The sequence below is a fragment of the Papio anubis genome, chromosome 11, assembly GCF_008728515.1.
Source record: "Papio anubis isolate 15944 chromosome 11, Panubis1.0, whole genome shotgun sequence".
In the NCBI taxonomy this organism is placed as follows: Eukaryota; Metazoa; Chordata; class Mammalia; order Primates; family Cercopithecidae; genus Papio; species Papio anubis.
In genome coordinates this window covers 124,872,760-124,890,123 of record NC_044986.1, presented here as the reverse complement: position 1 = coordinate 124,890,123, position 17,364 = coordinate 124,872,760, and the positions used below count along the sequence as shown (strand labels likewise).

The 17,364-nt window shown below is 42.7% G+C and overlaps 2 protein-coding genes across 4 annotated transcripts in view; both read right to left on the bottom strand.

Annotated features, from left to right (window-relative positions):
• Window positions 1–17,358, bottom strand: part of LARP4B (La ribonucleoprotein 4B) — a 64,153-nt gene extending 46,795 nt beyond the window's left edge. For 2 of the 3 annotated variants that reach the window (XM_009213869.4, XM_009213870.4), the window contains exons 1-3: window positions 15,293–17,358; window positions 9,113–9,260; window positions 8,729–8,869 (exon numbers count right to left, since the gene is read on the bottom strand). In XM_009213869.4, the coding sequence (XP_009212133.3) occupies window positions 8,729–8,869; window positions 9,113–9,260; window positions 15,293–16,699 (1,696 nt within the window). In that variant the 5' untranslated portion in view covers window positions 16,700–17,358. The remainder of the gene's footprint in view (window positions 1–8,728; window positions 8,870–9,112; window positions 9,261–15,292) is intronic. The other variant, XM_031652559.1, reaches the window with a different exon arrangement.
• Window positions 1–17,364, bottom strand: part of ADARB2 (adenosine deaminase RNA specific B2 (inactive)) — a 672,719-nt gene that overhangs the window by 199,073 nt on the left and 456,282 nt on the right. The window lies entirely within an intron of this gene.

The following is a 17,364-nucleotide window of genomic DNA, read 5'->3' as shown; positions in this document are numbered from 1 at the left end:
CTCTCACAAGACCGGGGACAAGCCAAATGTTTGTCCGTTGTTTCCACTTCTGTTCACCTTTGTATTGGAGGGCCTACTAGTACAACGGGGCAGGATAAAGAAATAAAAGGCCTCAAGATTGGAAAGAAAGTAAAACGGTCTTTATTCTATAATAATCCAATCATCTATGTAGAAAATCCAATGTAACCTACAAAAAAGTGCCTAAAACTAGTAAGTGAGCATAACAAAATTTCTGGGTTTGGACTCAGTATATAAAAATTAATGTTTTGATATACTAGTAACCAACAACTGCAAATACTAATTTTAAAAATCACTTACAATAGCACCAAAAAATAAAAAATACGTATAAACGGGATAAAAGATGTAAAAGACCAGTACACTGAAAACCAAAAAATACTTCTCAGAGAAATTAAAGAAGATCTAAACAAGTAAGAGATATATCTTGTTCATGGATATTGTTCAGATGTCAACGTTCTCCAGCTGATCTAGAGATTCAATGAACCCCCAACAGAAATCTCAGCACTTTGTAGATATTAACAACCTCATTCTAATTTGCATGGAAATGCACAGGAACTAGAATTTAAGAAGTAACTCTGAAAAATAAAGTTGGGAGGCTATCACTACCTAATTTCAAGAATTATGCCTGTACAGGCATACCTCAGAGATATCATGGGTTCAGTTCCAGAGCACTGCAATCAAGCAAGTCACACAAAATTCTGTTTTCCCAGTGAATATAAAAGTTATGAGTGCACTAAACTGTTGTATATTAAATGTGAGATAGCAGTATGTCCTTTTAAAAAAAATAAAAAAACTACAATACCTTCATTTAAAAATACTCTAATGACGGCTGGGCATGCTGGCTCCAGCCTGCAATTCCAGCACTTTGGGAGGCTGAGGCAGGTGGAACACTTGGGGTCAGAAGTTCAAGACCAGCCTGGCTAACATGGCAAAACCCTATCTCTAATAAAAATTTAAAAATTAGCTGGGCATGGTGGCACACGCCTGTAGTCCCAGCTACTTGGGAGGCTGAGGCGCAAGAATCACTTGAACCCCGGAGGCAGAGGCTGCCATGAGCTGTGATCGTGCCACTGCACTCCAGCCTAAACGACGGAGTGAGATTATGTCCCAATAAAAATAATCTATTGTTGGAAAATGTTAACGATCATCTGAGCCTTCAGCAAATAATAATCTTTTCTGCTGGTCCTGCCTTGATGATGAGGGCTGACTGTTCAGGATAGAGGTTGCTGAAAACTTGGGTGGCTGTGGCAATTTCTTAAGAAAACAGCACTTTCACCAAAGATTTCTCTGCAGCGTGTAATGCTGTTTGATACCATTTTATCAACAGTGGGACTTCTTTAAAAATTAGAGTCACTCTTCTCAAACCCTGCTGCTGCTTTATCAACTAGGTTTATGGAATATTCTAAATCCTTTGTTGTCATTTCAACAATATTCACAGCATCTTCACCAGGAATAGATTCTAACTCAAGAAACCATTTTCTTTGCTCATCCATAAGAAACAAGTTTTACACATTCAAGCTGTACATGAGATTGCAGCAATTCAGTCATATTTTCAGGCTCTACTTCTGATTCCAATTCTCTTCCTATTTCTACTACATTTGCAGTGACTTTCTCCACTGGAGTTGTGAACCCCTCAAAGTCCTCCATGAGGGTTGGAATCAATGTTTCTGGTTAATGTTGACATTTTGACCTTCCCTCATGAACCACAAATGTTCTTAACAGCATCTAGAATGGTGACTCCTTTCCAGAATCCATCAGAGGAACCATCATCTATAGCAGCGAGAGCCTTATGAAATGTATTTTTTAAATAAGAAAATTTGAAAATCACAATGACTCCTTGATCCATGGGCTACAGAACGGATGTTGTGTTAGCAGACATGAAATCAACATTCGTCTCCTTGTACAACTACCAGTCAGAGCTCTTGGGTGACTAGGTATATTTTCAATGAGAAATTAAAGTCTAAAAAATACCTTTTTTTTTTTTTTCCTGAGCAGTAGGTCTGAACAGTAAGCTTAAAATATTCACTAAACCATGATGTAAACAGATGTCCTGTCATCCAGGCTTTGTTGTTCCACTTACAGAACACAGGAAGAGCAAATCTAGCATAATTCTTACGGGGCCAAGGATTTTCAGGATGGTAAACGGTAAATGAGCACTGGCCTCAAGTTAAAGTCACCAGCTCCATTAGCCCCTAACAAGAGAGTCGGTTTCTAATGTTGAAACCAGGATTAACTTCTTCTCTTTAGCTATGAAAGTCCTAGATGACATCTCCTCCTAATATAAGGCTATTTTGTCTCCATTGAAAATGTGTCGTTCACTGTAGTCATCTTCATCGATTATCTTACCCAGATCTTCCGGATACTTGCTGTTTCACCTTGCGTTTTACGTTATGGAGACGGCTTCTTTTCTTTAACTTCATGAACTAACCTCTATGAGCTTCACACTTTTCTTCTGCAGCTTCCTCACCTCTCAGCCTTCACAGAACTGAAGAGAGTTAGGGTCTTGCTCTGGATTAGGCTTTGGCTTAAGAGAATGTTGTGACTGGTTTTTCTATCCAGATCAAAGTTTCTTCACCTCAGCAAAAAGGCTGTTTTGCTTTCTTATCATTTCTGGGTTCACTGGAGGGGCACTTAATTTCCTTCAATGACTTTTCCTTTGCATTTACAGCTTGGCTAACTGTTTGGCTCCAGAGACCTAGTTTTCGGCCTATCTCAGCCTTTGACATGCCTTGCTCACTAGCTTAATCATTTCTAGTTTTTGATTAAAATTGAGATAAGTAAAACTCTTCCTTTCACTGGAACCCTTAGAGGAGGGAATGTAGGGTTATTAACCGCCTAATTTCAATACCGTCATGTCTCAGGGAACAGGAAGGCCCAAGCAAAGAGAGAGAGAGACAAGGGAACAGCCAGTTAGTGGAGCAGTGGGGACACGCACATCATTCATAGATTCAGTTTGCCATCTCAAAAGGCGTGGCTCCGCACAAGCCTGTAATCCCAGCACTTTGGGAGGCCGAGACAGGCGGATCACGAGGTCAGGATATCGAGACCATCCTGGCTAACATGGTGAAACCCCATCTCTAAAAAAAAAAAAATACAAAAAATTAGCCGGGCGTGGTGGCGGCGCCTGTGGTCCCAGCTACTCGGGAGGCTGAGGCAGGAGAATGGCGGGAACCCGGGAGGCGGAGCTTGCAGTGAGCCAAGATCGCGCCACTGCACTCCAGCCTGGGAGACAGTGAGTCTCAAAAAAAAAAAGGCGTGGCTCCTGGCGCCCCAAAACCAAAACAATGGCAGTAGTACAAAACACCGAAGATTACCGATCACCATTAGCATTAATAATAATGAAAACGCTTAAAATACTGTAAGAATTACAAAAATGTGACACAGAGACATGAAGTGAATACCATGCTATTGGAAAAATGGTGCCAATTACTTGCTTGATGCAGGGTTGCCAAAAATCTTCAATTTATAAAGAACATGGTAGCTGCAAAGCACAATGAAGAGAAGCACAATAAAGCAAGCTATGCCGACAAGCCAAGCAGTGCACTACTGGGGTCAGAGCGGGCCAGTGCATCGATGGCACAGAAGAGACAGTCCAAAAATAAACCCAGACCCACACAGACAAATGACTTCTGACAAAGGTGCAAAGGCAGCGCTGGTGGAGAGAAGCCTTTCAACAAACAGCCGCAGATTCCTACACACAAAATGAAAATAACTTTCATCCATATTTCATACGTTATACAAAAACTAACCTAAAATGGACCTAGAAATGTAAAATCTAAAGCAATTAAACTTATAGGAGGAATATAAACCAATAGGAAGAACCATAAAAGAAAAAAATGATAAACTTGATTATATAAGAAATTTTCAAACTGTTTCTCAAAAATACTCTTAGGAGAACAAAGTATATTGCATATCTGGACTTATATCCAAAACATAGAAATAACTATCAAAAGTGAATAATAAAACAACCCAGTAAGAAAATGCACAAACAGACACAACATCAAGTAAGATATATGCATTACAAAAAAATGCTGCAAGTGAGAGCCTGGAAGTTATCACTCTGGTCTGACAAGTAAAAAATCTAAAAAAACAGAACAATTAACAACTCTTCTTAGATCCTAAGTAAGGTCACAAGGCAAATAACTGCTGCCATATCGGACAGACAGACAGACAGATGAATAGAGAAGCGATCACAACGTATGGAGCAGAAACTTTTGCAGGAACCAGGGCGAGGACAGAAAACACTGCCCTGGAACTGATGAACTGCTGGATGCTCAGGGTGACCAAGTCTGAGAGTTAAAAACTGCAGGGAGTCCCAGTCATTGGCGGGTGAGGGGGTCCTGCACTTCTGTGAGTTATACTTTCTAGAGCTCAACCAGGTCCTCATAGTGAATATGAGAGAAAAATCCCTTTGTGTTTCTGGCAGGGGTAGGAGTAAAGTAACCATTTTGAAAAATACCAGAGCACTCTGTTCTTCTTAACAAGGTCTGCCCTCAGGAAAGACAGTTTAACCAGAGTCCAACTTGCTGGGGTTTAGTCAGAGCAGAACATACCTAGAGGAAGGGAAATACCTAGCTCCTGCCTCCTCTAGCCATCCTGCCCCATCTAAGAGGGGTGGAAAAAAGAGAAGCTCCTGTGAGCTTCACAGTCCAGGCCCGGGCTCACTACAGACTGAGACTACCAGGCCTCCTGTGGAAGGCGTCCCCTACCCACACATCACCCTACAGCACTGAAGATGTAGTCACCACAGTGCCTTCCACCCAGCACACCACAGCTGGTTCTCGAGAAAGTTACAAGGCATACAAAAGGCCAAAAACACAATGTCAAGACAGAGCAAGCCTTAGAACCAGGCATGACAGGGATGTTAGAATTATGAGACAGGGAATTCAAAAGAACTAGGATAAGATGCTAAGGGCTCAAATGGATAAAGGAGACAGCAGGTAAGAACAGGTGGGCAAGGCAAGCAGAAAGATGGAAATCCCAAAGGAAAAAAAAGAAGTGTGACAGATCAAAACTACTGTAACAAATGTAGACTGCCTTTGATGGGCTATTAGGAGACTGCACATGGATGAGGACATATCAACAGAAACCTCTGTTGGGACTCAGAAAACAATACCCCAAAATGAAGGTCTCAGAAACAAAAGTTTTCTGGGTCTTGTTTTAGGTGCTTGAGACTTGAACTGTGACCGAGTGGGAGCACTCTGGTCTCCACCATCAGGGGAGACACGATTTTCAGTTCAGGTCAGGTGGCCGGTCTGAAAACAGGAACCCAAGACTTTTTGTTCTGCACACGTCAAGCGCTCGGAGTTTGTCTTAATAAGAGGTCCCGTGTGTAAGGGGCTTTTGTCATCTCAGCTCCTGCTGCCTGGTTAGCTTGTGTCAACAAGAGTCTTTGCTAATTGAGCCCATTCCTGACCGTGAATGTTTTACAGGGGATATCTTTGGAATTGCTTCTTCTATGTCCTCTCCAGGATCTATCCTGGACTTTCCATCAAGAGGTTATCGGATTGAGTCACTACTGGAATAAATACACCACTGAAAATTCTAAATGTCAATGGCCAAAAGATGGACGCTTTAAATCAGAATTGTAAATCTTAAACAGGATTTTAGAAATCTCATCCTAAACAACTGATAAAAACATCAAGAACAAAAAGGGTGCTTGGCATCACTAACCACTAGGAAACACAAGCCCATTTCTAGAAAGACCCAACAGTGCCATGGTTAGCCTTAAACATTCTCTTTAAAATTAAAGAGCAAAAATCTGACCTAAAACAAAATTAAAAAGAAATGAGTTACCAAGCCATAAAGACGTGGAGGAAGCTTAAATGTATGTTACTAAATGAAAGAAACCAATCTGAGAAGGCGACATCCTGCAGGATTCCAACCCTATGACATTCTGAAAAAGGTAAAACTATGGAGACAGTGAAAAAACCAATGGTTGCCAGGGGTTGGGGTAGGGAGGGGTGAGTAGGCAAAACACAGTATGACTTTTAGGGCAGGGAAACTACTCTCTCTGATGCTACAATGGAGGGTACATGTCATTATACATTTCTCCAAACCCACAGAACATACACCACCAAGAGTGAGCCCTCATGTAAACTATAGACTGCAGGTGATGGTGATGTGTCAATACAGGATCATCAGTGATAACACAGGCGCCCTCTAGTGAGGGACTGTGGACAGCGGAGGAGGCCACCCATGTGTGGGGGTGGGGGAGTGATGTGCCAGTAGAGGATCAGTGATAACACAGGCACCCTCTGGTGAGGGAATGTGGACAGCGGAGGAGGCCATGCACGGGTGGGGGTGGGGGGAGGGGAGCATATGGGAGATCTCTATGCCTTCCACTCAAATTTGCTGTGAACCTGAAAAGTGCTCTAAAAAAATAGTCTTTTTTAAAAAAGATGTTTTGATACTAGTCCTTAGGGAAATATAAGGGTCATAAGGGTCATAAGGATGTGGTGCTTTAATCTACTACTGGTTGAGAATAGAAAATGGTACCACCACTTTGGAAAACTGCTTTACCATTTCTTAAAAGGATAAACATGCCTACGAGATGATCCAGCTACTCCATTCCAAGGTATTTTACCCAAGAGAAATGAAAACATAAGTTTATATGAAATCTTGCTGACAAATGTTCACTTTTATAAATACTTTATTTATTGGTAAAGCCACATTTTGAAAACAATCCCCAAATCCATGAATAGGGGAGCGGAAAAACAAACTGTGATATATCCATATCATGAATACTTCTCAGCAATAAAAATAAATGATTAATTCATGTTACAACATGAATCAATCTCAAAAATAGTAACTTAAGTCAGACAAAAACAGTACACACTGTCAAATTCTATCACACGTCTGCTGTCCAGCAACTTGTGGGGCTGACGCTGGAGGATCTCTGGAGCCCAGGAGTTCAATTTTTTTTTTTTTTTTTAAAGAGAAAAAAATCTACAAAATGCAAACTGACATACAGTGACAGAAAACAGACCACTGGTTCCCTGGAGAAAGGAGAGGGCACAGGAAGCTCTTCCTGGTGATTGGGATGTTCATGACCTTGACTGTGATAAGGATTTTACAGGTACAGAACAACTTATCAAACTGGGTGGACAAAGCAAAGAGGAATGAAAGAGGTAACAAATCAGTAATGTATTATTTCCTCAATTCTCCTTAAGCTATGGAAAATCTAGGGTATACCTGAACTATATGATGTTTATTGTACATCGGTTATGCCTCACTAATGCTTTATAGGAGTGAGGGAAGGAGTTGTGGGAGGGAGATGAAGGAGGAAGACAGAGCAGAAGGTATTCTTTTTCTTCTTTTGAAAATAGTTTTAAATGCCCCCTTTAAAAAGAATCACCTTCTTTTGAAATTAAACTTTCCAGAATATACTTTAATGTGCTGTTATTTCACTTTTGATAATGTTCCCTATCTCCTATCTTCAGACAGATTTTAACATGTTATTTCACTTTTGGTAACATTATTTATCTGCCATCTTCAGGCAGATTTTCACATGTTATTTCACTGTTGATAACATTACCCATCTTCTATCCTCAAGACAAATCTTCACATCTATCTACCTCCTATCTATCTTCCATTTTCTGTATAAATTCTGACTCCAGTTCAAGATTAGGTCATTTCAATTTAGTCTGAAACTTAAATTGTTTATTTTGAACCCCTTTTACTTCCTGCCATTAGGATTCTCACTCCTTCAATGTATAATGGCCTTTTATCTTCTGTAAAAATCTGTTTTAATGATGAGGATTCCTTTCCTTTGCCATCTTAAATTCAATGGACTCTAACATGACTCCAATTTATCCCAATGTTCTGCCATTCCCAAGTCACTAACCAGTTATTGGTAAATTAACAAGGGGGATATAATCAAATTAATTGCTGAATACCGGCACTTCCTCAGATTTAGAAAACTGCTCATATAGACAGGAAATTCACTTTAAGCAAATTCAAGATGGCAAATTTATATTTACAAGAAACAAACATGGCTTAATTTTTGTGCCTTTATAAATACTTCATTCATTTTACCAAACAATTATTATTTAAAGCAACAAGCTCCACTGAAGTTTTTAAAAAAACAAAACAAAACAAAAAACTGTCACAGAACATCTACATACTCATTTTCCCTCTTAAGTGACAGTTTCTGATTTTGACAGTCTTAAGCCAACGAAATCATTCTGCATGGCTGTGCCTTACAGCATTGAGGTCTGGCCTCTCTGGCCCTGCCCAGTACATTCCCTGGTCACTGCGATAACGAAATGTCCATGGCAAGTGGGGTGGGGGAGGGGACAGGCACTGGTTAAGAACAATTGTGGTAATAAAAATGAAAACATGGGAGGCTGAGACGGGTGGATCATGAAGTCAGATCGAGACCATCCTGGCTAACATGGTGAAACCCCATGTCTACTAAAAAAATTTTTTGGTGATCCGGCCGCCTCAGCCTCCCAAAGTGCTGGGATGACAGGCGTGAGCCACCGTGCCCAGCCCAGGTTTCATCTTTTGAGACCTTACATGCTCCATGGCACCCTCCCTAAACAAGGACTCTCATCTTCTCTGCATCCACATAAGAGTGAGTTTAAAGTAGAATTAAAAGGAGGCAAAGAAAGACACATTGTTCAGAGACTGTTAATATGCTAAATAAAAAAAAATACATAAAGCAGACCATAATCCCCGGGAAAATGAACCCATAAGATATGTTTACCTGTCTCGCTATTTTCAGGCAGAGAGTCATATTCCGAGGGACCCAGAGCGAGCGCGTTCATGTCTGCTGGGTCCGACTCCTGCGGGTCTGGCAATGCTGCATTCTCATGGCTCTGGTCACCATCACCACTGGCATCCGATCCTACAGTTAGGAGTTTACCCCAAGGCAGGGTTAGAAGCATAACTTTCTCTTAGAACAAAGCTTACACTTGCAGTTACTCAACTTCTTTAACTGAATTGTAAAAGACCTCTGGACTCTCAGGCACTGCCACATACCATGACACAGTTGTGAATGAACAACAACATCTTAAAGACAGATTAAAATGGCAACAAAAGCACAGGCCTGAAAGCCGGGGGCTGCACACCACAGCCATGCTCAACTTACCCTGTGGGCCACGGTCTGCGTGGTGGCCAGCCGCCTCCTCCCATGCGGCACTCACACCGTCAGCAGCACTGCTTGCTTCCAGATGTAACACAGGAGCCCCCCACACTTCTGCATTAGGGTTCAGCTCTGAAACCTTAGTTGCTGGTACCTAGGAAGAAATAGGAGACAGACATTTGTATCCAAATGTCAACCAAATACAATTTTACTCCTTAATGCAGAGTTAAGGGACATCTGATACAGGCTCCAAAGGCTCAGCCTATGTATTTACACACACCTTTGGGATGAAATCAGGTTCAAAATTAAAAAAAAAAGAAAATGCAGTCAGGATTCCATCAAATTCCCCCCAAGTTTTAAGTTCCTCCTCCCAAGACCAAGGCTTGCAGAGATGGGGAAGGACCGGCCTGCCACCAAAAGATTCAGTATTTCACAAACTGTACCTGAGGAATAGCTGGTGACTTCCTAGACTCCTAATAAAATCAAATTCAGGGTTTTACAAACTTGAATACAATGTAGATGAATAAAATTCTACACAGAAAGCTTAAAAAAGTCAGCAGTGCACGGTGGCTCACGCCTGTAAACCCAGCACTTTGGGAGGCCAAAGCGGGCGCATCATCTGAGGCCAGGAGTTCATGACCAGCCTGGGCAACACGGCTCTACTAAAAATACAAAATTAGCCAGCAGTGGTGGCGCGCGCCTGTAATCCCAGCTACTTGAGAGGCTGAGGCAAGAGAATCACTTGAACTCAGGAGGCAGGGGTTACAGGGAGATGAGATCGCACCATTGCACTCCAACCTGGGCGACAGAGCAGAACTCCATCTCTAAAACAAAAAAAAGAAAGAAAGCTTCAAAAAGTCACATAAACAAAAGGTGTAGAAAATGAAAATTGCTCCTAAGAACAAAGGTGTTCTAATAGGTCTGTCAGGGATACTGTAGGATGAGAAAGCTCAGGCATCCTTTGAGGAAGAAGATAAAATATCTCACATTTTTCACAGAACTACCTGTTCCCATTCCCAATACAGCTTCAGTATCACCTTGATAGAGAATCCACAGGTGACCATGAGGCTGCTAGTCCAGTGTTCCGGACAATGGGCTCTCAGATCACTGGGGCTGAGGCCAAAGCTGCCATGGACAGCTGTGAACATGGGCTAAACCTCACCTGGAAGACAGAACAACTCCTGCCATCAACATGATGCCTGGCACATACCAAGCTCATCGGTCATCACGACAGTCACGCATGCCCAGTTAGTCCGACAGGGCAGTCCTCTACTCAAAGCCCTCCTGCATCAGCTTGGCTCATCTGGAGTAAAAGACGAAGTTCCCACTGCAGTCACAGAGCCCTCCTGTGCTCCCTGCTCCCTGGCCTTGTCCACTTCCAAGCACACTGACCTCCTTGCTGTCTCTAGGCACACTGGCACTTTCGCTCTTCCCATCCGTCTGTCCAGAACATCCTGCCAAGAGACCGGGGACTGGTGGTCCTTCTTGACATAGAGTATAAACCCACAACAGTCCCCCACCATGTGGATACTCCCTACTCCCTGCTTTTTCTGATACAAGCCTTTCTTATGCTTACACACCTTGAAGCACTCCCCTGAAGTCTAAAGAAAAGTCAAATGTCCAAACACACAATCCTTCAACAAACTTACACATTATTTGCCTTTTCAAATGTACCACACACCTTCACACCACAGTGCAGGAAGTCAAAGTTTCTGGAGGAAGGGACAGGTCCCTGGTACCCGGTGCCCCGTGGACCCAGGCTGCAAGCTGGGAGCAGTTACACTGCACTACCCCAGCATGAAGCATAGACACACCAGTTTCTGTGGCCCAGAACACAGGAGAAGGGCTGGGAAGCACCACCATGGGCCGTCAAGAAAACAATGGGTGCATTAACAGTTTTTAAAAGACAGAATAAATCCACATTGGCTCAGGTCATGAGGCTGGTAGGAAAAAACATAAAACTATTTCTGAAACTGAGAGAAGGCGGCTGATGTGGTTAAACTTAGGTATACACTTTGTTCGTTCCTGCTCCTCCAGTCACTGGACCACCAATGAGCATCATGCCAATAAAACCAAATGCTTCAATGGGGACCTATCTGGAATTCTTTTTCCTTTTTTTAAAGTACTGGTGATAGGGCAAATAATTGGGTTCCTTCAAGAATATTATAATCAAGAAACACCAATTCTTCAATTTTCCCTCTTGCATTACATCTAAATTTCATTTTTGGCCTCTGCTTCTGCACAGTGTTACTTGCACTCTTCTCTCTCATTAACCCATCTGTCCAACAAGTGCCTCCGACATGTTCACCAGCATGCTTGTGCCAGGCACAGCGCTGAGCTGGCAGGTGTGATGGTGAAGGAAACAGACAAGAGCTCATGGAGCTACATGAGGGGGCAGGAGACAGCCACAGGTCACCCACAACACTGGCTCTGGCAGCATTCACACCTTTCCGCCTGTTCTGTTGTCTTTGTCAATTCATTTCTCTATTCTCTTTCCTACTCTAATACTTCCATGCATCGCCTTTCCTAGTTAGACCCAGTCTCTTTCCACCACCACACAGTCCAGTTTTCCAGCCTTGGTTCCATTCCATCCACTTCGCTGGCTCCCCTCAGCTCATGCACATACTACACATGCTTTAAATTCCCAACACTAACTAATAGTAACCTTCTCTATTATTAGCACCTTTTGCAGTTGAGTGTCCTTCAGTACCAAAATATATTTTGTAGTTTATTAATACAGACCAACAGCACTTTGAAAGCAGTGACAGCATGGCTGTTGGGGCCCCCATGGCCCTCATGCTCCTCCCATTCCAGGGTGGCAGTCACCATGGGCATTCCGTTCACTGTAGTACTACTGATAGCTAGCACAGTCCCGAATTCAGTAGGGAGGTGCTCAAGATAAATGAGGAATGAATCAATGTTTAATAAATAACATAAATTTACATTTTCCACTATTTGACAACTTCTGCAAGGTTTTATGCCACAAATGACTAGGACTCTACCCTTAACCAGTGACTACCTCTTAGTGAAGAAGTCCAAATCAAGTGTATGCAGTTAGGAAATGTTCAATCAATCCTGTGACTGAAGAGATGTGACCAGGAATGAAAGAATGAAGACGTCTTTTGAGGCTTAATGACATTCAAGGATCTACCGTGTGCTGAGCACATTCTACGCACTTCCTTGTACTGAATTAGAACAAGTCTTGGAGGCAGTTATTAACTGGACTCATTTCACAAATGAAAAAACCAAGGCAGAGAAAGGTTAAGTAACTTGCCCATAAAAACGATGGTTAATTAGAAAGTTAGATTCTAAGCAATTGTGTTCAGCAAAATACAACATTCACCAAGAGTTCATTAACTTATAATTTACAAGAGAAATAGTTTGTATTAAACAAAGATCTGAATCTCCTACTATTTCTATAAAATATGGCTATTCTCTTGCAGTCATATGGAACTCTAAATGGTTATCAAGAACTCCAGCGTCGGGCCGGGTGTGGTGGCTCATGCCTGTAATCCCAGCATGTTGGGAGGCCAAGATGGGCAGATCACTTGAGGTCAGGAGTTCAAGGCCAGGCTGGCCAACATGATGAAACCCCCGTCTCTACTAAAAATACAAAATTAGCTAGGTGTGGTGGCACACACCTGTAATCCCAGCTACTCAGGAGGCTGAGGCAGGAGAATCATTTGAACTCAGGAGGCGGAGGTTGCAGTGAGCCGAGATGGCACCCCTGCACTCCAGCCTGGGCGACAGAGCAAGACTCTATCCTTTAAATAAATAAATAAACAAACAAACTCCAGTGTCGTCTACTTGACTATAAGTCTTATTTTTTCCATTAAAAATGTATGGCCAAGCAATGGTTATTAAAACCACAGGTAAGCGGACCTTAACAGCCACATTCCAAAGTGAACATGCCTGAGTTCAGATGCTTAAATAAACCCTTCTACCCCACCCACCCTGTGAGAAACACTAGGCTCCACTTTGAAAAATAACATATCAACTAATAAGTTTGTATACTATGGACATGAGACACAACAGTCTCTCTGACAAGTTACTGAGTAGGAACCAGAGTGACTAATACTGCAGAAGGGGGACTGGCCAATGAGGCATAGAAAGCAGGTGAGAGACGGGGGAAAGAAATATTCCATGCAAGCCCCAACCACTCCTAGAGATGCACTAAAAAGTTTAGTAATTCAGGGCAATTTGCTGACTCCGGAACCATACAAGGCTCTACCTCCAGTTCTTCATTTGTGAAATGGAGTAACAATTGTTATATTAAGATTTGCTACAAAAAAAGACACCTGTAACAGCACTTTGAAAACTGAAGTTCTGAAAGGCAAGGCACCATCGTTAAATGTGGTAATGCCTCATATTAGAATACTGTTTGGGAATACCTCATAATGGAAAAGCTAATTTAAAACTGGAAGCACACCTCTCACTTAGGCATCATTTATGCTCTGTGTTGACATCTGAGGCAGTGACACTGGTAACCAACTGAAAATTACGTCACTTCTGTAAAAGATTAACTGCAGATTATCTTAAAGATGTAGTTTTATACTGTTTTGCCTCCACAACCATTTAAGGAGCAAAACTAATGAATTTGAACATAACTCTCTCCAGAAAAACTCCCAATGTGGGCATGGAAGTAAAAGAGGTTGATGGATCATTCCTTACGTTATAGAAGGGGATTTCTACTTGTTTATTTCCATACAGTAAGTGTTGACATTTAAGTCATCTTTATCTCCTTAATATCAATACTTTTTCTTGCTTCATTGCCCACAAAAATCACAAATAAACCACTGGCTGAATAATGAGATCTTGCTACTCTGAGTATGTGCTTTCAATCACACTGCTTCAAGAAATGTCTGTTTTGTGAGCAAAACTAATTTCCTGTTGTTGAATGTTGCCATTTATTACAGAACTTCTAGAAAGATGTTCAAATTAGCTGCCCATAGAATCATTTGCTAAGCTTCTTCCAAACCAGAGGGGCAGCCCCATCTTGGGGTTCTGAAAGAGAAAGAACTCCACAATGATTGTAACTGCAAGAAGACAGAACCAAGATTTTATAGTCAGTTAAAAGCAGCAAATTCTACCTGCCTCAGACACATACAAAGATATCAGGAAGCACAGATTTTTTTTTTTTTTTTTGAGACGGAGTCTTGCTCTGTCGCCCAGGCTGGAGTGCAGTGGCCGGATCTCAGCTCACTGCAAGCTCCGCCTCCCGGGTTCACGCCATTCTCCTGCCTCAGCCTCCCGAGTAGCTGGGACTACAGGCGCCCGCCACCTCGCCCGGCTAGTTTTTTGTATTTTTTAGTAGAGACGGGGTTTCACCGTGTTAGCCAGGATGGTCTCGATCTCCTGACCTCGTGATCCGCCCGTCTCGGCCTCCCAAAGTGCTGGGATTACAGGCGTGAGCCACCGCGCCCGGCCAGATTTTTAGATAAGTTTGTCTTTTGCAGTGTGACTTACACCTTCAATGGGCTCACAGGCTTACTAAATCAACTACACTGCCCACGAGATAAGATGCCCTCAAAGGGCTCTGACTGCACTGCGGCCAGGAAGACAGAAGAGCTGGCAAAATTCACAGACAGAAAAAAGTCAACACAGAGCTGTGTAGGACAACTAGCAGGGCATGCTTTAGTGCTAACAAGAGTTTGCACACAAACTCTGGCTTAAGTACACCAAACAAGAATTCATATTCTCCAATCTGGAAATCATTGTTAGAGTAATTCACAGCCATATATAAGTATTCAAACAACTACCCACTGTTTAGAATAAATCTTTATTAATTTTAAGTTAAAAACAATTAAAATGGGCTGGCCTGGTGGCTCATGCCTGTAATGTCAGCACTTTGGGAGGCTGAGGCGGGTGGATCTCCTGAGGTCAGGAGTTCAAAACCAGTCTGGCCAACATAGCGAAATCCCGTCTTTAAAAATACAAAAATTAGCCAGGCGTAGTAGCACATGCCTGTAATCCCAATTACTTGGGAGGTTGAGTCACGAAAATTACTTGAACCCGGCAATCACCTGAACTTGGGAGGTGGAGGCTGTAGTAAGCCGAGATCGCACCACTCGACCTGGGTGACAGAGTCAGACTCTGTCTCAAAAAATAAATAAAAGTAATTAAAAAATTAAAATGTATAGCCTAGCATACTGCAGCACAACAGTAAAACAGAGAAAACATACTTACGAACTGTCCGTCTCTATCATGCCATCCCCAAATAACACCGTCCTCTGACACCGGTAGCTGAGGAGTGTTTTCTGAAAACGAAGCAATTTCCAAGCCCTGTGGCTTGTGGTGTAGATCCTCACTAAATACTGTTTCACCTTCTAGTGCACCTTTTGTGACTGTATTAGTCCAGAGATAGCGCACTTGATACCCACCACAACCACTGGCTAGTCTTTCAGAAAATACTGGATTTCCTAACCCTCCCATTGGGTAATAAGAAAATTCACTCAAAAAACAGGAGACTCCTTCTGGGACACTCTGCCAATTCACTTTTGAGGGATGTTCAGATCTATTTAGGATACCTTCTGTGAGTGATGAAATGTGGCCACTACTTGGTACGACAGTGTCTTTGTTGTCCACGGGGACAGCGGGAATCCCCTGGGCCGCATTGCAGGGGGCAGCTGTGTATCTGTCCACTAGGGCGGGATCAACACCAACCAAAAAGAAATGCCCACTGGAAGTGTCACGTGACTCTATTTTCTCAAAACTCACCTTAGCATTTCCCATAAAACCCATTTCACCATTTAAAGTCAACTGTTTAAGAGTGGACTTGGTGTTTCCTTCTTTGAAACGGTGTGCACGTTCATTTGTCCCATATGGACCCAGGCAGTCAATAATTTTGGGATCAATACTATCTTTCTCCAAATAAAGTCTCTCTTCCTCTTCTTTACGTGTTAGTTTTGGTCTACTCAACCCTGATGTATTAGGACCAAAGATACCAGGAGCGTCTTCAATTGATTCACAGTAAATTCCCTTCCATTTTGCGCTTTTACCACTACTAACAGAATTCTCTACTATTTCTGACTTCTGTATAACTGGATTAAAACTCGGACTTAACGGTGGTATAACATTAAGACCATTATATTTGCAGTTGTATACTCGGTGTGTTTCATAATTTTTTTCTATTTGATTAGTTTCAAAATCAGCGTTCTCCGTTGTACTAGAACTAACGCAGGAGAGTATATCCTGACGTGGCACTGCCTCATATCTTTGTGTGCCTGTTTCCCCCTCACAGGTTGTTTTAGAATCTGACTTGACAGTCTCTATGTCATCTTCAGTTGTCTCTCTATACTTTGCTTGCAGTGATTCTTTTTCACCACTTTCTAACCTTTGAGGGTCACTCAGCTGGTCTTGTGACACACTGAATGAACTCTTCACACATATTTCACCCTCTGTTTTGTCACCTGGGCTTGTTTCCCTCTCTTCTTCCTCTGCGCAGGTGAAAACAAATATGGAGGAAATACAGTTACTGTGAAGAGATCTGGAGTGACTGGGAGACTTGCCATTGGGTGGCACTCCTTGTGCCATGCTAGGCTTTAGGCCGTCTGTCCTCTGCACCATCCCCTCCGTGTCCACCAAACGCTTCATACAAGTTTGGTCACAGGTCTGTGCTGCAGCCTCATCTATGTGACACCAAGATTTCGATTCAAAAGCCCTGACACCATGACCCTCAGCCTTCAAAACGCCACTTCTGTCCTCTTCTTGGTAAAAGGCACTATTTTCAGACTGCAGAGACACCTCTCCTCTGTCTGGCAGCAGGGAACTTCTGGCCTCCAGGCTGCAGTCCCCTCTGCGCTGCGCCTTCCTGACTAGCCCGGGAACAGGTTCCAGCTCCCAGCAGTCATCAAGCTGGCTTGGGGCTGCTTCTCTTGAATTAGCATGACCTGAGAGACACCCATTTCCAAATCTCACTGCAGTGATAGGCCTCTTGGGACTTAAATTTCTATCTAGACCAACAGGAATGATACTATCTGATTTGCTAACATCCAAGTGGAAATCATCATTGTCGCTTAGTGGTGTGATAGAGTGATTTTCTCTCTCCTTTTTAGAATGTAAACTCTGGTCGGCAATAACTGTTACCACCTCCGGGTCATTACACCCTGCAACATATGCAGTGTCAGTACAGAAACCACCAGGTGGATGTGCAGTATCAGTACAGAAGCTACCAGGTAGATGTGCAGTGTCAGTACGGAAGCTACCAGGCGGACGTGCGGTGTCAGTATGGAAGCTACCAGGTGGGTGTGCGGTGTCAA